Source organism: Phascolarctos cinereus, unplaced genomic scaffold, assembly GCF_003287225.1.
Source record: "Phascolarctos cinereus isolate Bilbo 61053 unplaced genomic scaffold, phaCin_HiC Scaffold_4;HRSCAF=312, whole genome shotgun sequence".
Lineage (NCBI taxonomy): Eukaryota > Metazoa > Chordata > Mammalia > Diprotodontia > Phascolarctidae > Phascolarctos > Phascolarctos cinereus.
The window spans coordinates 39,810,393-39,833,383 of record NW_027555847.1 but is presented as its reverse complement, the minus strand read 5'-3'; the positions used below and the strand labels follow the sequence as shown (position 1 = coordinate 39,833,383).

At 36.5% G+C, this 22,991-nt stretch overlaps 1 protein-coding gene across 1 annotated transcript in view; it reads left to right on the top strand.

Moving 5' to 3' along the window:
• The window catches only part of CNTN3 (contactin 3), a 439,279-nt gene that overhangs the window by 387,381 nt on the left and 28,907 nt on the right, over nt 1-22,991 (top strand). The window contains exons 14-19 of the mRNA XM_021007573.2: nt 11,703-11,820; nt 13,193-13,351; nt 13,448-13,597; nt 17,746-17,816; nt 18,730-18,964; nt 19,295-19,410. Of these exons, the coding sequence (XP_020863232.1) occupies nt 11,703-11,820; nt 13,193-13,351; nt 13,448-13,597; nt 17,746-17,816; nt 18,730-18,964; nt 19,295-19,410 (849 nt within the window). The remainder of the gene's footprint in view (nt 1-11,702; nt 11,821-13,192; nt 13,352-13,447; nt 13,598-17,745; nt 17,817-18,729; nt 18,965-19,294; nt 19,411-22,991) is intronic.

The following is a 22,991-nucleotide window of genomic DNA, read 5'->3' as shown; positions in this document are numbered from 1 at the left end:
CATAAAATATAGAGGAAGGCCTCTTGATTCTGATTGGAGTGATTATGGAGATTTTATGGGGAAATTGACTAGACATGCATAGAATGAGAAAGCATGAGGAGTTCACCCAGTTATCATTGGAGGGAATACCCTTATCACTGAGGCTACTAGTGAATACTTGATATCACGGAAGTATCCAAATAGTCAACTCATTTTATTAATTACCTACTAAAGCCAACCTCCTTTGTGGAACCAAAAAAAACACAGTCTCTACCTTTTTGGAGGTTACTATTTAAGAGGAGAAGTAAGACACATAAATAAATATAATAAAAGTTGGATGAAAATAGAGCAAGGAAATTTAATATGGCTATTTTGAGAAAAGAATAGAGAAAGGAAAACATGGGAGTGTCTTAAGATATTCACTCTGTTCATTGAAACCCAAATGGATTTAATCATGATAGATCTCTCCATGCTATTTTTAATGCTTTTTTAAGCTGTACCGTTATAAATACCCGTGATAGATATCTTCTTGCTTTTGTGATTATCAAACTAAACAATTCTGTCTTCTGGTATTTATGTTATTTGGCACATACAATAACAACTACTAGGTTGTTATAGTGAGTTTATTTGAGTGTATTTTTTTTTTTTGCATTTTGATATTTTAAAATATGTACGTACAGGCCTTTGGTTGATTGGTGCATATTTACTAAAGCACATGCATAAGTGAAATGACTTACAAGAAACTACTGGTGATACCTTGTCCTTTTTTCCTTTGAAGCCCATGCTCTAATTTCTGAAAAGGTAGCAGCTCATTTTGTAAGATATATTAATTATTAAATTTAATTGATCCAAATATGAATGAGAAAGTATATGGAGAATGAATACTTCATTGCCATTCATCCCAGTTTTTAAAACCAGCTGTCTGAAGCTGTGGGTGGGTGGATTGTCCTCACGGTAGCAAACCTTGTTTAGTTTTCTATAATATTTCCTTTTCATCAACTTCAGCATTTTAGATCAGGCTTTTTACCAAGAGAGCAGTCTATTGGTGGCCAAAGAGTAATCTCAAGTCAGATCTTCCATCATCTTTCATCATTTTCAATGTGACTTGAGAAGATCTGATAGCCTGCAACAGTAGTGAGCCAGTGTTTAACTCTGGAATTGGCCTCTCTCACATAGGGACATCGTCATAGGTGTTATGGGAACCTTTGGGAGGAGATGATTAAAATCCTAAGCATGCCCCTCAGACACTATTTTAGCTTTCACAGATGCTTCAGTCTTTAAAGGAGAGGGAGCCTAGTTTTCTTTCTTCCATTTAAAAAAAAAATTACAAACACTTAGCTCAGAGTTAATTCTGAATAGGTTGCATTCTTACTGAAATATTCATACCAAACAGAGAAGATTATAACACAATTATGTATAGCACAAGGCATAGAATGGATGTTCAGCATGAATCTGAATGAATGAATGAAAATCTTATTGAATAACTCTGACTCTTCATCTAGTGACATAAGACTTAATTTTATAATTTTATTTTTAAATCAAAGGGAAATATTGAAGGGATAATTTGGATGAGTTATCTAAAATTTTGGAAAACAGAAGAATGAAAATTTGAGATTAAGGTCTCTTATCTAAGAAGTATTCAAGTTTACCATGGCATAATCTGAAGTGTCTTAACAGTTTTGTGATTCTTATCTGGCACGTTAAGTCAGTGTAATCCCTAGATGCTTATATTGCTCACAAGTAAAAATGGTGGCTGTATTAAGAATCATGAATTTTGGCATTAATACCTACTACCTGTGTGTCCTTAGTCTAGTCATTTCATCTCATTTCCTCAGCTTCCTCATGTGTAAAATAAAGTCTGAGCTAGAGGATCTCTGTAGTACTTTCCAACCCTCAAACTTATAATCCTCTAATGCTTATAATCATTAGTAATCCTTATAAGAACATTGGCTTACAGTAACCTTAGTTTACTGAAACTTCTATATAAAAATAATTAAAGACAAATCCACTTGAAATGAGCAACATGACCTGAAACCTAAAAAATGGATTAATGCATGAAATAGTAATCACGTTCTATATTATATATACATTGTGCTTGGTACTAATATGAATAAGAATGTTGCTCCCATCCTATCCATAGAGGAATATTAATTATTTCACGTAGTGCTCCATTCAGTTTATAAGTTGTATTGTGAATTTGATGTTGAGTAGAAAGGTTTATACTGTCACTGATCTCTAGCCTCATTATGGCCTACATGGCTTGCAAGGAAGCCTGAGAAATAGTTCTTGAAATTTTCAATATGTCAGTGTTTTAATAACCACATTAGATTACTTTCCCTGTATAATCCATCAGTGAAAAGATTATACTATTTTTGGTACAAAAGCTTAAAGGTTTTGAAACATCCAGTTCCTTGTCATTATCTGCTTAGGCAACGAACCAAATGAGAGCTGAAGTGAAGGCAGCTGGGTGGCTCAGTGGATAGTTCTCGCCTTGGAGTCAGTAAGATATGATTTTAAATTCTGCTCCAGGCACTCAGCTATGTGACCTTGGGCAAGTCACGTAATTTCTTGCAACCTCAGTTTCCTCATCTGTAAAATGAAGGTAATAATACCTACCTGATTGGGTTGTTGTAAGAATCAAATCAGATAACATATGTTAAGTGCTTCATAAACCTTAAATCACTATGTAAATGCTAGGCATCGTGGTCAGAAAACATTAAAAATTGCTTTCAATACTAAAACTTTGCTTCAGTGACTGCCAATTATTTCTCTTCCTTCTGTCAACTTGATGGGTTTTGAAAAAGGTGAAGTTGTTTTTCATTATCACTCTTAGGAAAGATTTCATTGGAGGTAGCCCAAGATGCAGTTCTGAGACCGCATCTGTTTGCTGATTCTAGGTGCCTTTTTCTTTGTAACCTCAGCACACTTACCTCAATGCCTGGCACATAGTAAGTGTTTAATAAAAGCTTGTTGATTGATTGATTGAACCTTGGCAGCTGATATCATGAACTGTAGTGCTGAAATACTGTGCTGTTCCAGCTAATTCCAAGACATCTGGAAATGATTGACATGGGATGTCAAGGTTTAGAGGCAATGGGGTGAAATGTTGCATGATGAATATTGGAAGCTAGACGATAATATGGTGTTTACAGTGATAAAAAGGAAAAAGAACCACCCATTCAGCCTTGCTACCTGAACAGCAAAGTATTTTCCTTCTGAGCTAGAAAATTGTTCTTTTGACAGTCCACTAGAAGCATTTCCATTCAGAATCCTTACTAAAGAACATGTTTTTGCTCACAATTTGTTATTTTAAAGGTTTATATTGGATTGGCATTTCCTCCTTCAGAAGTTTTCTTCTTCCAACATTGATTTTGAAGCTGTAATTTTCCAGTATAAGGTATCTATCGTAGCATTCTTTAGTCCATATAATTAGGAATAATCGATTTGATTATTTTCACATACATAGATCATTAGAAATATTTTTCCTTATGAACACAAATAAACTTTCAATTACAATTCAATTTTAAATCTTCATGTAAAAAAATCACGGGGAAAATCAGTCCAAAGTTAATAGATCACAGTTCTGCATCTTTATAGGAACAGGTGATTATTCTCTTAATATTTCATAGATGATATGGCTTATGAATTTGTTTGCACATGCCATATTCTTTGTATATAGATGTTGTTTAAAAGAATAAGTTATGACTAGTCCTAGAAGTGTCAAATCTTAATTTTTTTTGAATTCTTTTTTTTTAATTTTTTTGGGGGGAGGACAGTTGGGGTTAAGTGACTTGCCCAGGGTCACACAGCTGGTAAGTGCCAAGTGTTTGATCCGAGGCCGGATTTGAACTCAGGTCCTCCTGACTTCAGGGCCAGCGCTCTATCCACTGCGCCACCTAGCTACCCCTCAAATCTTAATTTTTAAAGAAATGAAATATTATTTCCAAAAGTCAGAATTTTTCAAATGTCTGGAAACTGAAACTATTAAGTTTCAAATGAAAACCTTCAAAGATTCCAAGATGGAAAAAGAATAAATTATATTTTTATTGGGGTATGATTTTGCTAATGAAATCCTTCCCTTTTTAATGAAAACCACCAGGCTAGTATCAAATTTGCTTATCTGGAAATATCTGCGATATATTCAGACAAATCTTTCAAGAGAAGATAATTTCTGGAATTCCTTCTAGCTAGCTATTTTAATGACTATAGGAGAAGGGACCGGACCTGTGCTTTAATTCATAATGGAGAACTTCTGGATGAAGAAATTCCCTTTACTAAGCAATGCAGTTTGCCAGTTTCTCTGCAACTTATTTTTGAAAGAGAGTCCTAGAATTCTAAGAGTGTCACACAGACAAGATATGATAGTGATGAGTTTATAATAATGACTTGCTTGATTGGGCAGACATTTATTAAGTGACATCCGTGACATTATACTGGGCACTAGGCATGTGAAGACGCAGAACTGCAGAGTCACTTGCCTCAAAGAGATTGCATTCTTCTAAAATTACCAGAATCAGAATTACGTTTTTTGTTTCATTGACCATCCTTACCTATATTGATCTCTTCTACCCTAAACTAATTGTGCTTATTATCCATACAATGATTTATCAACAGATCATATACTTCCTTGTCACATGTAAGCTCTCCTACACCATTGTTTTATAGCTTTATTAACTTTATATTCCCATATATTCTGTACCCACCCCCATCACATTTTCTTTCCCCTAGGGCTTTGAAACCTTATGGTTGTGTGGTTGAGGAAGGAGCCTGAAAGCATGAAGCCAGAACATCCAAACACAAGCTCTTATTCTAGCAGATAAAAAGTGTCTGACAATGGACAAGACGTTGAGCTTCTCTAGGCCTCAGTTTACTTGTCTAGTAAAAGATGATAGTAATAATAATACCTGCAGTACTTCCAAGTCTTGTTGAAAGATTCAAATGAGGTGTTGTATGTAAAGCACTTTGCAAACTGAAATACTTTGTTAACGTCCATTGTTATTTCTTCTCTTCTTCTTCCTCCTCCTCCTTCTCCTCTTTTTCCTTTTCTTCCTACCCTTCCTCCTTTTCTTCCTCTTCTTTTTCTTTCTCCTCTTCCTCCTTTTCCTTCTCTTCTTCTTCCTCCTCTTCTTCCTCTTCTTTTTTTTCTTGATGAAAACCTGAAGAAGTGACTGAAAATGGTTCTGGTACATTGGTAGAATGCTATAGTGTGTCAAATTAGTTAATTTATAAGTTCATAGTTGATAGACATGTCTGAGTGATTATAAGTTCAATGTTATTTTTGATAAAACATTTAATACTAATATACAGATCCAGTTCCTGTCATATAAAAGAAAAGTTCTGTATATGTCTTCTTTACCTGATTACTCATTTTCAAAGAAATCAATGAGGAGAGGGAGAAATAAAAAACTTTCCCCCTAGGAATACTTTCCTTGATGGTATTTGATAGTAAAACTGCTCAACTTCACTGGAAGTAAATATAAAAACCAAACCTCTAGAAACAATAATCTGCCTCCAGTATATGTCAAGGTGAGAAGACTGGAAAACCTTCCAAAGGTCATACAGTACTGAAGATTTTTCTTTGAGGATAAATTCCTTTAAAAATAAGAAACCTTTGAAAAAAGGGAAAAGGTTAAATTTGATAGATTAATTTACAAACAACTCGTCTTGAAAGTTTGTGTAATTAGAGTTATTAGAAATATATGTCTGCAGTCATCCTATTTGACTGCCATGTCATGGCACTTGAAGAAGCCCTACTCTGTGTGTGTGTGTGTGTGTGTGTGTATGTGTATGTATGTACGTGTGTATGTATATAGACAGTTTCTACATGTCGTCCATACAACATAATCTGATAAAAAGCCACCCTTTAGCACATAATTTTTCAAGTATAAGTGGCTATTCTAATATGTTGAGAGCTAATATATTTCATACATGAGATTCTGCAATGTTTCAGAGTGGCGATAGAGTTTGTAGGTATGAGGAAGAGATGATTAGAGGGTAGAGAGTGAAGAGAAGTATGGTGATTGGGGCTTTCATGAAATAGGGCACTAGGAGAAGCAGTTACCAATCAGGACAGTGCAGTACCGTGGCAGAATTGTCTCCATGCTTGTAAGTCAGTTGATGAGACTATGGAGGAGATGGTAAACGTTGTATTGATAGTTGTTTATGTTCTCTTGGTCACATTTTTTTTTGTACAAATTGATAAATTTATACTACTTACTAAATAGCATGAATATGTGCTCCTTGAAGCCAGGGAAGGTTTCATGTTTTGTCGTTATCTCTCCAGTGCCTAACACAGAGTAGAATAAATGATTATTGATTGATTATTTAAGGCTGAAAATCTAACATAACGGAGTACACTTGCGGCACTGGTGGACTTCTAACTTCACTGGTGTGGGTTCTTCTCCCATCAGTACACACAGTGCTGCTTCCAGGTATTGGCGGTCTTAGATCTTGAGCTCTTTTTCAGCAAGCTTGTGAATTAGTTCTTCAGTGCCCTCACAATTATGTTGTCATCTCCAGTGTAAATCATCTCTTTGAAAACTTGGTCTCACCCAACTGCTTTACCATCTGGATTCTGTTTTGTACCATTTTTAATTCCTCTGTAAGCACAACCAAAACCCTGAAATTTTTGTTGTTCAGTTGTTTCCAACTTTCAATGACCCCATGGTTTTCTTGGCAAAAATACTGGAGTGGTTTGCCATTTCCATCGCCAGCTCATTTTACAGATGAGGAACTGAGGCAAATAGAGTTAAGTGACTTGGCCAGAGTCACACGTCTAGTAAGTGCCTGAGGCCAGATTTGAACTCCCAAAGGTGAATCTTCCTAATTTCAGTCCCAGCACTCTATTTACTGCACCACCTAACTGTCCTACTCTGAAACTCTGATGTTAAGGTCTAAATATAATGGTTCCATTTTCATTGGTAGAAAGAGGTGTTTGTTTAAAAAAAAACTGTTGCAAATCATTTCTGTCATTATTCTATTAGGTTTTTATCCTTCCATTTTCATAGTTACATGCACTAGAGATAATTTTGTTTAGTTAGGCCTTCTACCAAGCTTTCTGGTTTTTATCTCCGTGGCTTCTCTCAATTTTTTATAGAGATATTGCTTATATTCTTCCATTATTCATCATCGTAATAGTTTGCAAATAAATTTACATTCAAAACCAGTTCATATTCCAAACCAGATATGGCCCTAAGTTTCCATATATCTCCACTTGGTGATTAATCAAGTATTTGTTAAGTTCATTGGAAGAATTAATTAAACTTATTTATTAAATTATGTAATTTGTGACTGTGAGATTTCTTATATCTACATTCTATTTTATCATCAAAACTAAACTTATACATATGTATATATATATAATTTGCATATACATGCATATATATTTAATTCTCCTTTCGACTTGTCGATTTGTAGTATTTCTCAGATATATGTATATGCATGCATATACGTATATGTTATAGATCATTTAAAGTCAACAAGCATTTATTAAGCACTCTCTATTTGCCAGACAGTGTGGTAAGCACTGGATATAAAAAGAAAGACACAAAAACAGGCCATGCTTTCAAGGAGCTAATAGTCTAATGGGGGAAATAGTGACATACAAGCAAGCTATATACATGATCAATTTGAAGATCCTAGCTCTAGGGGGAATCAGAAAAAGCTTCTTCTAGAAGTTGTGACTTAAAAAAAGCCAAAGAGGAGGCCAGGAGATGGTGATGAAGAAGGAGAGAATACCAGACATTGAGAGCAGCCAGTGAACATGCTCAGAATTGGGAGATGGAATGTCTCATTTGTGAAACAGTTAGGAGGCCAGTGTCGTGGGTTACCGAGTGGGTAATATAGGTAAATTGTAAGAAGACTGGAGAGTCTTAGCTTATGAAGGGCAGGCTTTGAACACCAAACAAAAGATTTTCTATTTCATCCCAAGGGTAATAGGGAGCCAGTGAAGATTATTGAATAAAAGGGATGAAAATTGTCCAATCTGTCCTTTAGGAAGAGTAATTTGATAATTGAGTAGAGAATGTACTAGAGAGGCAAAAGACGTTAAGGAGAAAGACCAACTACAAGGCTAATGTAGTGGTTGATGTGTGAGGTGATAAGGGACTAGAAAAGGGTGATGATGACAAGTATTGGGGAAAGAAGGGGAAATAGACAAGAGATGTTTTTAGGTAAAATCGACAGTTCATGGCAATAGAGTGGATTATGGAGGATTGGAGAAAGTGAAGAGTCAGGGAAAACACCTAGTTGTCAGCCCAGGTCAATGGAAGGATGGTCGTGTCTTTGACAATAATAGGGAAGTTCATAGGAGGAGAGGGTTTTAGAGGGAGAGATAATTTTCAATTCAGGTTTGGGTGTGTTGAGTTTAAGGTATGACTAAGATGCCCAGTTTGGGATATTTGAGTATAGAGGTTAGGGAAAGATAAGTAGACAGAGAATCATCAATGTAGAGATGATCATTGAATACGTGGGCACTTGGGAGACGACCAAATGAAATAAAACAGAGGCGGAAGAGATGCAGGCTCAGGTCAGAGCCCCGGGGGTCACCCGCCATTAGTAGGCTGCTTTTAGATGAAGATCCAGCAAAGGAGACCGTGATTCTATGTAGGCACGTGTATAATATGTTTACGTATACTTATTTTTACGTATACTTATTTTTATATATTACATATTTTGCACATAAATATATATATATGTGTATATATATATATATATATATTTACAACATCTTTCATATCATTTACATGTATGTGAATAGAAATATGTAAGGCATCTATTTTTACTTTATATATATATCCGTATCTATCGAATATGTGTGTACATATATATACATACATACATATGTATTATGTATGTATGTGTATCAGAAAAACAAAGCAATGGAGAAAAAAGTTGGGCCCAAAATTAAGCAGAAAAGGGGGCTGAATTCCCTTCAAGAAAATGTAATGTTCCTTTAATGACCCTTACTTTTCACTTGACAAAGGCCCATTTTTTGAAAGCTAATATTCTGCTAGCTGTTCTATGACTGTTGCTCATTAACTCTCCAATATCCAAAAACTTAAATATGAATATCATCCAGAGAGTGGGTGTAGTGGGGATGCAACATACAAGAAATAAGGAGCTACAGAACTAGAGTAATGGCTGTGTCAGTCTTCATTGCCTTTCATCCCCATTAATTCCCTAGAGTCGTAGGAGGAAACTTTGACAAGAGTCAAAACATAAGATAAAAAAAATGTATATTAAGGATGAGTTAGTCACATGCAAAGCATAACCCCTGGAAAAGCCCTTGTGCTCCACTGATATTTTTGCAGTATCAAGACAAAGTAAGGCATCCAGCATATTGGACCAATACCACACGGGCTTCCCTGCGGAAAACTAATGGGAATATGTTCATGAGAATTGCGTGAGTTAGACTGGAACAGATGGGTTGTGACCTCAATCATTGATGGGAATATCCACATCCAGATCTTGGAATCATTTGAATATGGGGATAAAGATAGGTAGCAATTCTTTTATTTTAGGATCAGTCCCTAGGGAGGAAATTTCCTCTACCAATGCCAACAATACTGGCTACAACAGTGACTGAGAAATTAAGTGATTTCTTCAGTGTCACGCAGACACTGTGTGTCCGAGTCTGGACTAGAAACTAGGTCTTCATAATTCTAATGTCATCTCTCTACTAACTACACCGTGCTGCCTCCCAGTTTCTTGATGTTGCATCAAACTACAATTACTCTGATACAAGTTTGGAAGCAAAAATCTTATTCTGATAAAACTTGCCACTTCCTACCTGAGACCTTTCCTGACCCATAGCCCCAGCTGCTAGTATCCCTCCCTCACCTACCTTGGAAATATTTACCTATGTAAGGAAATATTATTTACCTGTTCTTGATAGAATGAAGGCGTATGCTCTTTGAGGGCAGGGACCACTCTGCTTGATTTTTGTCTTTTTCTTTTGGCACTTAGCAACTAGTTGCTAAATGTGTCTTGGATGATTGATATTGAAAATTTAAGATTAAAAAATACACTTGGTAAACTAATGGATATGCAACTTCATCATGTGACTCCTTCTCCAACCAGTGGCAGAAATTTTTGAATGTGGTTTTCCATGACTTCTCCACAGAGAATGAAACCAGTGTGCTCTTCTCGTCCCACTCATTCATTTCCTTTTGTTCTTTTAGTAACTCAGTCTGATCAATGAACATCTTGCATTGCCCTCTTACTCTCCAATCCTACTCTCCTCCCTCATTGTGATTTGGAGGTCATCGTAGGCTCTCCAGTTGCCAGTGGGCAGTTGGCAATTGGCAAACTCCAGTAGGCGAACTACAAAAGCTCTGACCAAATAAAAAAAGTTTTGACACCTACTTGCAGGTAGGTGTCAAAGGATCAGTCTAGGTTAAATATAGAGTGGCCAATTACTAGAAGGTGGACCATGAGGTGATGAATTTGAGGGGAAGGGATGGGCCCAGTATCCCATGCAATGCACGCATGGTACATATAGAATTAATAACATAAACATTACTTTCCATTTCATGCTATTTCACAGATCTTCTAATTTGAGATGGTTCTCAAAGGACTCTTGTTCTTTCCACTTCCAAAATTCCATACCCCTCTAATTTCTGAATTATTTTATTTTTTTATTTATGCTATTCTGCTTCATGAGACTAACTTGGCAATTAGCCAGCTTATGCAGACATTATTTTACTTCTTAAAAAAAACTTGAATCATATTTAAAACTAATTATAAAAAATGAAAGAATATGAGATTTTAGAGAACTTGATCCTTTAAGTGGTACTGAACAGTGACATTAAATGTATTTATAGATAGTTTATTTTGGGTTTTAAAAGTTCCTTCTTATTAGTTTGACACAGACTCTCCCTAAATTCTATAGATGTGGTTTAGCCTGGCTTTAAGCTCCATTAGTATAATTTTTATTTTGGTTAAGTGAATCTTGTGTGGCAATCCCCAAGCAAAACTGCATCATTACCCAGCAGATAAACAAATGCTTTACTTTTCTTGATCAAGTGATTTGAAAAGTGTTGAGCTAAGAAAAAATAAAAAAGTCGACCCAGTATAGAGGAGCAGATGAAATAAGGTGTACTTTTATAATTGACAAAAAGGAAACATAGGATTCAAATCTCTTTTTTAAAAATAAATTTGAAAAACAAAAATACTGTTGGGACAAAATATTGTATTGGGAAGGGAAGGGAGGTCCAAAACAAATTAAAGTTTCTTGAAGTAATCAGATGGGTTCATTCTGAATGGGATGGTTTTATCATTAAATACAAGAAGGAAAAGTCCATCCCCTTAAAACAAGAGCCCTACACCATACACTGGCATAACTACACCATTAATGCTCTTAGAATTAGTGTAGAAAAACATTCAAATAGCAATGGAAGTCATGCTGGTCTTATCAAATTTAGATCCTCTACCCTACATGAATTTCAGAAATCAACTTATTTCAACATAATCATAGTAAACCTTAAAAGAGGTCCCTTTCAAAATCTTAGTTTTGTATTTTTTAAATCATTTAAATATCTGAGTATAATTGTTAGTTGGTTGGCTTATAAAAATTCTGTATTTTTGAAATTTGATTTGAATTTGTATTTAATTTGGGCAATTCTGGGCCACAAGATCTTGGTTCCTGCTAATGAAATGTTTCAGTCATTGCCGAGTCATTTACGCTTTCAAACAAGGATGTTCATTATCTGTTTATTCAACAGAGTTCTTCAGGTGATTTGATGATTCGGAACATTCAACTAAAACATAGCGGGAAGTATGTTTGTATGGTCCACACGGAAGTAGACACTGTTTCATCTGCAGCAGAGCTGATAGTAAGAGGTACATGGCAGTCGCTGCCTTTTCTACACCTTTAAGTGATCATCTCTAAGTGAATAGAAAACAGTAATGGTATGATATATTTGCTCTGTTTGCCTCTGATTTATATTGACTATATCTCATATGTTTTTAGTTCTTTACACGCTCTCTCACCTTTCAGACTAAGAGCTACTTGAGGTTAAATACTATGTACTCCCCTCTGACACACAGTAAGTGCTTAACAGACAGGTGATACAATGAGTAGAGCACTGCGCCCGGTGGCAGGAAGATCTGAGCTCGAATATGGCCTCAGACATTTAATAGCTGTGTGATCCTGCACAAGTCTCGTTACTTCTGTCTGACTCAGTTTCCTCAACTGTGAAATGGGGGTCCTAATATCACCTCCCTCCCAAGATTGTTATGATTGTTACATTTGTAACCCACTTAGCACAATGCCTGAAACAGAGTTAGGCATGTAACACATGCTTATTCCCTTCGTCTCTTTCCTTCCATTCTATTATAAATACTGTTTTGCTACTTAACTAATTGAGCATATGAATTTGTTCTGACTTAGATCTAATGCCAGTCTATTATGATGCTGTTTGAGAGAACAGGTACTGATTTAAAGAAATAAAAATCTTTATATATGTACTTTCACACTTTAATTGGTATTCCACAATCATAACCTAAGTTGATGTGTTTTTAAGTATTCCATTAGCTCAGAGATGTGATGGAAGTGTGTTTGTGGTTTTTTTTTTTTTAACATACCCCAAAAGAATGAGGATTTTCTAGAATGTGCTATAGGAAACAGGCCTCACTGCTCTCCAGTGCTGATTTGCTGCTGTGCTGAAAAATTGCCCCAGTATATCCTAGGGTAAAACAGCTTTCGATAACAAATTGGTGGACTACAGAGATGCATTAGTAGATCACTGGAGGATGCTGGGCCTGAAATAAAAGACATTGAATTTGGAGAGGTATAAAGTTCCTGCTGCACAAAGGTCTCTGAAAGAATGTGGCATCGGTAATCACTTAATGTTATAGTCTCAGAATGACTGCCTCCCAACTGGATTTCATACTTTTCAAACAACGGACAGAATTTATGTCCGTGTTAAAAGAAATAGTGGTGTTTTTATTCCCAGTTAACTGACTTTTTCCCTAAGAGCTAGAGAAATTGGCATCTGTTGGAGGTATTCAAGGGGTGCTCTTATGCATTGTTTTCTTTTGTATTAAACTTTAACTCTTCTCACAGAGTTAGCACTCGTGTGCACAAAGGTAGGGTCTGAAGAGATTAGCACATCTATTTCATCTCCTGGCCAGTAGATGAAAATCTTGTTTGTTGGCTTCCAGGAGTGAATCCCTTCACTAAAAGATTCTTTATTTTGTTTGTCTTGGCTAGGCTCTCCTGGGCCACCGGAAAGTGTGAAGGTAGATGAAATAACAGACACCACAGCCCAACTGTCCTGGAAAGAAGGCACAGACAACCATAGCCCGGTCACATCATATGTCGTTCAAGCTCGGACACCTTTCTCAGTGGGCTGGCAAATAGTCACAACAGGTAACAAGGCAAAAAGAAATTCTGACCATTGATCTGTATTTCAAACTCTCCTTTTAAAGAGTAAGGATTCTTAGCTCTCACCACATTATTTTATAGTGCCTGATATCATCGACGGAAAAACATTCACAGCCACAGTGGTGGACTTAAATCCTTGGGTGGAATATGAATTCCGGGTTGTAGCCAATAACAAAATTGGAGGTGGGGAACCAAGTTTGCCCTCAGAAAAAGTAAGAACTGAAGAGGCAGGTTAGTGGTTTTTGGTTTTTGGGGGGGAGGTCAGGATTGCTTTGTAAAAAGTTAATAGCTTTTGAGTTCTGAATCTATGTAAGTGTTCATTTGTAGGATCATACAATATGACAAACCTCCCCCCATGGTGACAGCTGAAGACCTTGTTTCATGGCTCACCCAACTTCCCCCCCCTGCAAAAAAGGGTCCTTTTTTCCAAGAACTCCTTCTCTCCTCTATCTCACATATCACTAAGATCTAAACTCTTACCGCCTTCTCTTCTATGGAGTTGTGGCTCTTCTCTTTGGCCAAGGCCAGCCCTTTGCATGAGTCTCATCCCCCTCTGTCTTCTGCAGGATAAGGTCCCTTCTATCATCCCACTATCTTACTCTAATCTTCAATTTCTTACTATCACCTGCTTTTCTGTTGCCTACAAATAAACCAATGTCTCCCCATTCTTAAAGAAAAAAAAAAAAGAAAAAAAAGTATCTTGATCCAACCATGCCCACTGTGTTATCCCAGATCTCTCCCCTTTCCCCTCTCTCTTCTTGGCCAGAGTCTGAGGTTACTATCTACATGAGGTGCTTCTTTTATACATTTCCTCTTACTTTCTTTAAAACCTTCTATAATCTGGTTTCTGATGCCATCAGTTAACTGAAAAAGATCTCTCCAAAGTTGCCAGTTATATCTAAATTGCCATGTCTAAAGACTTTTTTTTTCTCCATACTTACCTTACTTGACCATTTGACACAACTGTCATGTTCTCCTGGGTACTCCCTCCTCTCTAGGTTTTCATGACATTGCTTTCTCTTGGTTCTTCTCCTACCTGTCTGTCTGCTCCACAGACTCCTTTGCTGGACCTTCATCCATGTCATACTTACTAACTATAGGTGTCCCCCAAGAATCTATCCTGGGTTTTCTAATATCTTCCCTTTCTACTTTCTAGCTTAGAGATTGCATTTCTCCCATGGGTTAGAATTTCTATGCATGTGATTCTTAAATCTGTATCCTCAACCGGAGTCTCCCTCCTGAGTTACAGTTACGTATCACCAACTGTCTTTTGGCCTTCCCAAGCTAAATGTCTCAAATGCAATGTGTTCAACACTAAACTTATTATCTTCTATGCTAAACTCCCTCCAAACTTCTAAACTTCTTTACCATACATCCACTCACTCACCCATGCTCACAACTTCAATATCATCCCCACCTCTGCACTCTCACATCACATTTAATCTGTTGCTAAATCTTATCATTTCTACCTTCACAATATCGATCATATATGCAGCTTAAGATGGTGCAGTGGTAGGGGCAGCTAGGTGGCTCAGTGGATAGAGCACTGGCCTTGGATTCAGGAGGACCTGAGTTCAAATCCGGCCTTAGACACATAACACTTACTAGCTGTGTGACTCTGGGCAAGTCACTTACCCCCATTGCCTAGCCAAAAAAAAAGAAAAAAAAGATGGTGCAGTGGATAGAGTGCCAGGCCTGACGTCTGGAAGACCTGACTTCAAATCTAGCTTTGGACACTTACTAGCTATGTGACCATAGGCAAGTAATTTAACCTCTCTTTGCCTCAGTTTCCTCATGTGTAAAAAGGGGGTGGTTGTAGCACTTCCTAGAGTTGTTGGGAGGCTAAAATGAGATGTTTAGAAACATCTTTGCAAACATTAAAGTGCTATGTAAACAGTGACTGTTATTGTTATGAGGGAGAAGAATGAGAAAAAGATCAAATGAGATAATAATTGTAAACCAGTGCTTGGTACGTTGTAAGCATTATATAAATGCTACCTGTTATAGCTATTATACATGTCCACCTTCTCACCATTCACATAGCCACCACCCTAGTTCAGGCTATAATCATCTCATACCTAGATTACTATAGTATTCGTCTATTTGTTCTTTCTGCCTCAAGTGTCTCCCTAGTCTAGTCCATTTTCCACTAAGTTGAAAAAGTTCCTAAAGTATAGGACTGGCTGTGTCACCCTCCTCCCCAAAAACCTCAGTGGCTCTTTATTTCCTTAAGATGAAAGATAAAGTCATCATTTGGCATTTAAAGCTGTTCACAGCCTTTCCCTTTCCTGAGGCTTTCTAGTCTTGCACATTATTCCCCTCAGTACACTTAATGATTGAGTCTCCCTGGCTTACGTATTGTTTCTTATATAGAATATGCTACCTCTGGCTTTCCACTCACTGTTCCCCTTGCCTGGAATGCTCTCACTCTTAAACTTAATCTCTTTTCTTCCCTGGCTTCCAACAAATATGCACTCAATTATCATTTTCTTCAGGAGCCTTTTGCCTGTCCCCCCAATTACTAGTCCCCTTCTGAGATGACTATCCATCTTCTCTGTAGATATCTTGCATATTCGTAGGTCATTTCCCCAAACCAAATGATCTCCTTAAGGGCAGGGCCTGTTTTGTGCTTCTTTGTATTGCCAGCGCTTAGCACAATGGTGGGAACATATTACTTTCTTGTATTTTTGACTGAAATGCTTTTGACTGAAAGGATCAACTGGGATTTGGTCTTACTTTTAGAATTTCTGAATTGCTATTCAAATGCAGTCATCCCCAATACCTATCAGGGGTGGGAAACCTGTGGTCTCAAGGCCACATGTAGCCCTCTAGGTCCTCAGGTGCAGCCCTTGACTGAATCCAACCTTCACAGAACAAATCCCCTTAATAAAAATATTTGTTCTGTAAAACTTGGACCTAGAAGGCCACATGTGGCCTTGAGGCTTCAGGTTCCTTACCCCTGAAAACCAATTTATTTGTTTCAATAGATAATCTTTCCAGTGGATAGAATTATCCATCGGGAATGGTCTTTACTTACTATTGAACGAATATGTATTTGTTGCTACTGTAGGGTAATTTTGATGTTGATAGTGAAAATGACATCTCCATGAATAGTAGACATTTAGACTTGACAGCATCTGAGAAGACCCATGGGGAAACTTTATTTGGTCTCATTTTCATCCCTTTTGATATAATTGAACCATTTCAAGTGAGTTTATGCATGTCCTTCCTGTTTTAAAATTTTGAAAAACAACTACTATCATCCCTAAGAAGATTAATTAGTGGAAGCAAATATAAAACTTCTTCATTTCAGTGCCTCAAAATTCTTGATTCTAACCTTCAATTTTAGAAGGCCCTTTACAGAAATCTGATAATGGAATAGTGACCATACAGACTCGGCATTTTCAGGTTACATAATATTAAGTCAGATGAAGATAATGCTTGAGTGACATCTGGTATAATTTTTTCATGCTTTAGCCACAATATCAATCACTGTTTGTTTTTCTCCTGGATTTATACTTCGTAGGTGTGAAGGATTCCCAGTGTGGAGACTACCTGAACCAATATAGATCGACAACTCATCTGTCACTTATAGTCTTTAAAGAGTTTCCTGGGCCACTGACACATTATGTGACTTGCCCAGGCTTACAAAGCCAATGTGTGTCAGAGACAGGACTTAAATCCAGGTCTTCCTTATTACAAGTCTTGTTCTCTTATCTGCTTTACAATTTTGCCTTTTGTGTCACTGAATGTGTTTAAATAATTTTAACTATTCAATGTTCAATCTTGGAGAAAGTACCAAGGTACCAAAGACTTCAATAGAGTATTTAGGTAGAATGTGTAGGGTCATGAAGGATAACTTCAAGGTTGAAGTACATTCTCAAAATAAATGTGAAATTAGGAGATTTCATGTTGTTTGTGATGAGTGTGGTCTTATGTGTATGTCATTCATTCCTATAAAAAATGACATTGTCAAAATAATTATCACAGTGATTATCTGCATGTTAAATTGTCATTATCATAGAGCAAAAGGGTTGTATTTCCCCCCTAATTTCATATTTTAATTTTGGGGCTCTTATTTTTATTTTGACCAATCTGCTATTGAAAATACATACATATTTGTTGAGGTCATAAGGGGATATAACTTTATGGTATCAGGTGTGTGATTTTTCCTAACACATCTGACCTTTCCAGTCCCTTATTTGTTTTTACACATAGATTTCAATTACTTCAGAGACATCCAGAAAAGAAATATTCCACACTAGGTATTTCAATGATGACACTACTTCAAAAATAAGTGTTGAATGCAAAAGAATTTTCCTTCAAATAGATGTTAATAAGCTTAAGTATTGGCTTCTCTATATTTGTCTTCCCCACAGTTCCAGAAGTACCCCCTTCAGAAGTAAGTGGGGGAGGTGGCAGTCGGTCGGAACTGGTTATAACTTGGGACGTAAGTTACGTTGACAGTGCCTGTCTATCTCAGCTCTGTGCTTGGGGGATATGGTAGGAGCCTGTCTCTAGATTACAACTCCAACCTATCCAGGCAATGTGTGTTACTCGATCCTTCCTTTTGATTTATGTTTTGTTCTATTCCTGTCCTTCTTTTCAGCACTGTGTGTTTGTGTGTAATCAGTATAAATTTCAGCTGTACATTTGAATGTTAGGAGGCCTGGGAATTGTTGGCATTCTTTTAAGGTTTCAAGGTAATAAATAAGCATAAGCAAAAGATTGTTGTAGCAAGGTGAAACAAATAATTACACTTGTCAACAGGAATTTCCAACTTAGCCAGGTTTCAGCATTGAAAGCAATGAATTCTGCTAAATACATAGTAATTATTTTAATATTAGTGTTGTGGTTCCTTTCTGCCAGCTCAATGACAGTGATTAGACCATTTATGTAGTTTTGTTTTATTTTTGAAATCTTGGCTTATGAGTTGAATTGTAGTCAACCAAAATGTTCAGTCCTTAATCAGATTTGGAAACATCTACCAAAACATCTAATGCATGGAAGGCACAAGAAATCAGTTATTTATTACTTGGCTAGTTTGTTTTTTGTCTACAAGATGCTAAACAATCAGAAAGTTTCAAACATCTGCATCAAAGTTATTTTTACTTATCATCCATATTGTTTGATGTCATATAAACACAAAGTTATAAACTTGATTATTGAAAGAAAAGAAATTAGAAATGCAGCTGTCTTGCTTCTAGCTTTTATTTGCTGAATTATACAAAGTTTGGTGCACCTCTCTTCTCCCTCTGTAAAAAATTTGAAATATTGTGCAGTTAAAATGCCACCAATAATAATATAGACTTGAGAAGAGGAGATTCAATGGGGCTGACTTTTTTTACTTTTTCTTAATACAGCCAGTCCCTGAGGAATTACAGAATGGGGAAGGTTTTGGCTACGTTGTTGCCTTCAGACCTCTTGGTATTACCACGTGGATCCAGACGGTGGTTACATCTCCTGATACCCCAAGATATGTCTTTAGGAATGAAAGTATCCTCTCTTTTTCACCCTATGAAGTAAAAGTTGGTGTATATAATAACAAAGGTGAAGGGCCATTCAGCCCAGTGACAACTGTTTTCTCTGCTGAGGAAGGTAGGTAATTATATTTTGATTATACTTGAACAGCAGGGCTTATAATTTTAGCAGCATATTTTGCCTCACATATAGTAGAAGCGTAGCAAGTATTTGTTGGGTTGAATTGTGTTTCTATAATATTTCTGTATAATCTTTTATAAAAATTAGATACAACAGTGGATTTTTTTCATACAATTACCAAAATAATATCTCTTTCTATCTTTGTCTCTGTTTCTGTGTCTCTGTCTCTCTCTGTCTCTGCCTCTCTCTTTCTATGTATGTATCTACATATACACATATATATAATACGTGTATGTATTTATTTTAATTTCAATTCTTCCAACTCAGAACCTACAGTAGCTCCATCTCACGTCTTGGCCAATAGCCTTTCATCATCAATAATCGAAGTTTCCTGGGATGCCATTCCTTGGAAAATGAGCAGTGGACGATTACTGGGTTATGAGGTAATCCCTTTTAATGCAAAACCACTGAATCATGTATATATGTATTTTACAATGCTAATGTCTGTTTGATGACTGTGAATAACCATATATTTTATGTTGACATTTCATTACTAGAGCATATCTAACTAGGGTACTGTCTCATATAAGCCACACCTAGAAACCACGGGGGGACCTCAGTTAAATTTAACAAGTATGTATATATACTGAGAACCTACTATGTTCTTGGCACTGGCCTAGGTACAGATAAAAGAAGAATAAATCAAGCTCTCTGCCTCCAAGGAGCCTATAGTTTAATTGGGGGGGGGCGGTATATAAAACAGAGGGTAATATAAGGCAGAATCAAATTAATTCTAGTCATTCAATAAATATTTATTAAGCACCCACTGTGTGTCAGGCAGTATACTAAACACTAGGAATTCATAGAAAGGCAAAAGATAGTTCATGTTCTCAGGGAGCTCACAGTTTATAATGAGGGAGACAACATGAAAACAAGTATATATAAACAAGATCTATACGGGAAAAACTGGAGAAAATCAGCAGAGTGAAGGACGTAGAATTAAGGGAGAAAATGAGATTTTAGCTAAGACTTTGAAGTAAGCCAAGGAATCCAGAAGGCAGGAATGAGAAGGAGGAGAATTCAGACATGGGAAATAGCCAATGAAAATAACAGGAGTTGGAAAATGGAGTTTCTTCTGCAAGGAAACCACTGTCAGTGAGTCACAGAGCACATGATGATTGGGAAGGGCGTGGAAGATGGGGAAAGGGGCCTGGTTATGGAGGATTTTATGGTTGATCCTGGTGTCCATAGGGAGCCACTGTAGTTTAATGGGAGGAGGGTGTCTAAGTACTTGGTAAGAGCTAACGGTCAATAATAAGAATGAGAATTTTGAAAAAGACTTATAGAACTTGAGCTGGATTTTCGAAGACAAGGAGGAATGAGTGGAAGGAGCAGAGAGAAGTTGAATAGAAAGCATTGTGGCAGGAATGAGCATGGTGACAGTTGAAGATAGAAAACTCAGAAAAAAATTCCAGAGGACTTGAAAGCAAATTGGAAATGGGTGATGAAGGAGAAGGAGCAGTCAAAGATGACTCCAGAGTTTCCAGACTGAGTGACTGGGTGCAGAACACTGTGAGTACTGACAGAATGGGAGGTGGGAGGGTGGTTAACTTATATGTACTACAGAGGTGGCAAATTGGATCCTTGGACAACACTGATAGCTATGTCTTAGAAGAGACTAGGAATACAGGCCTGAAACTCAGGTCCAGTGATAAAGATTTGGAGTTATTGCAGTAAATACAATTAAATGGGTAACACTGGGTGAGCTTTTCAAGGGACGAGAAAGAAGAGAAGTGGGAGGGAGAGATATTTCATTAATTTCATATAATTTAGAATGCACGATGTCTCTCTATTATATAAATCTAATGAACTGAGAGGTTTAAATAGGAAGAGACGTGCTGAAATAAGTTCAAAATGGCAAATAGGCATTACTACAAAGAGATAATCCTGAAAATGTATTTAATAGGAACTTCATAAAAATCAGGAGTAAGAAAACAACTCTAGATGAGTTTTTTTTATGCAAGGAAAAGACATTTAGCTCACTATTCTATCAGATGAAATTATAATACCACTCAATCATTTAGAAATGAAACTGCATGAAATGGCAAAGCAATTGATATAATTGCCAATGAACATAGTTACATTTCTGATGCTATGTTTTTCCCCAGTTTGTTACATAAGTTTAAAAATTTTAATAACTTTCCTATCTTTCATCTCAGTAAGGGCTGGTGGTTGCCATGTGGCGTACTGAGTAACACATCATCATTGGTATCCAGACTAATTTTCTTTCCTATTTGACAAAGTAAGAGTTCATGAGCTCATTTCTCGAGGCACCAATTTCTGTTATCGGAAAAGTCTGACAGACTCTGACACAAATCTTCTCTTGCCCCCTTCTACATTATGAAAGGGAGTAGAGATGGAAGGACTTGTATTCCTGGCCATTAACATCTATTTGCTATTTGTCAGACAATCTGAGTCTGTCGTTTCAGATTCATTCTTGTTAATGTCTTTAACTTATCTTAAGTTTCAAATGTAAAAAAAAAAAAAAGGAAAACAGGAAAATCCTGGCCATTGTGATAAAAGGTTAAAGGTTAATACATTGCATGAAATGTTAATAAATTTAGCCAATGCTTAGAGAAATGTAAGTTTAAAACATGTGTGGCTAGCAGAGCAATAAGTCAGAACACATAGATGGCCCCATGGGTCAAACACATGGAAAAGGGTGATGTTTGTTCCCTGTTATATTAATGGTTACTAAGAAATACACCAAACATTTGAGTACCTCTCAGAAAAAAAAGGCAGACCTCAGTGGAAAAAGCTAATTTCCTACCAGCACTGGTAAAGTTGCCCAAGACTAATCATTGTAGATAAACTGTAGCAGCACACCTGGACAGTCATACATATAATTCAAATAAATAAGCCTAAAATTGAATAAGTTATTGGATGATCTGAGCTCTAATATGTACTTTAATGGAATTTGTTTCATAATTGCTCGGCAAGGTACTTTCTTTCCCCTTTGCAGGTACATCAGAAGAGGACTATTAAACTGCTAAACATTTTTTTGAGTTGTGGTTCAAATTATATTGTGGCTGAAATGGAAAACAAATTCTAAAGCCACTTCCTAAGAATTTCCCAAGATTAGCATTTTTCATAATCCATGTTTTGTTGAAAATACAATGCAGAGTCAATGGATGATCTATTTTCCCATAGAACATATGTGATAAGAGTAGGTAATTGCAGCAAACGCCATAGTAAGCATCATCAGAAAAATGGCTCATGTGATTCTGCTTTTCACAGTTTGCAAAGGGCTTTTGGCTGTTGCAATAATCCTAGGCCTCATTTAGTATAAATAGACCATTTTTCAAGTACGGATATTGAGCCTCAAAGAGTTAAATGACATAATCATGATGACATAGCTTGTAAGAAAGGAAGCCTGGGCATGCACCGCAGAGCTGGTGTTGCAGATTTCCATGATCTGGAATTTTTGAAAAGTACAATAAATGGAATTTCAGATACATTATTTTTAGCTAAGCATTGTCCCACATAAGGAACAATAAACCCTGTTTGACTAAGATTCATGGAACAGGGGAAAACGAGATTTTTAAATTAGATGCACTTCAAGTGTCTATTATCTTCGTTAAGGAATAGTAGGTTATCTTATTGACTGGCGAACAGCAAGTACTTTAAATTATATAAAGTTTTAAATAAATTCATATTAGCCTAATAAATTTTTATAGTGTAGCTTTAGAAATTAAGTTCTAGAAAGAGTCTCTTAGCAAAGTAATAAAGTATTTACTTAGTTTATACTACTGAGTTGCATTTCAAAAGTCGTAAGAAACTAATTCATTGCTTATTGCTTTTTTTCAAATACTTTTCCTCCTCATTACCTTTGATAAAAGGTGCATGAAGAAGTATTTAGATTCCCTGGAAATCTGTCAGTATAGATTTCTTTCAATAGACTTTAGGCACAATTTGGACAATATGGCCCTTGAACTCAAGAGAAAAGAAAGGGAAAAGGATAGCT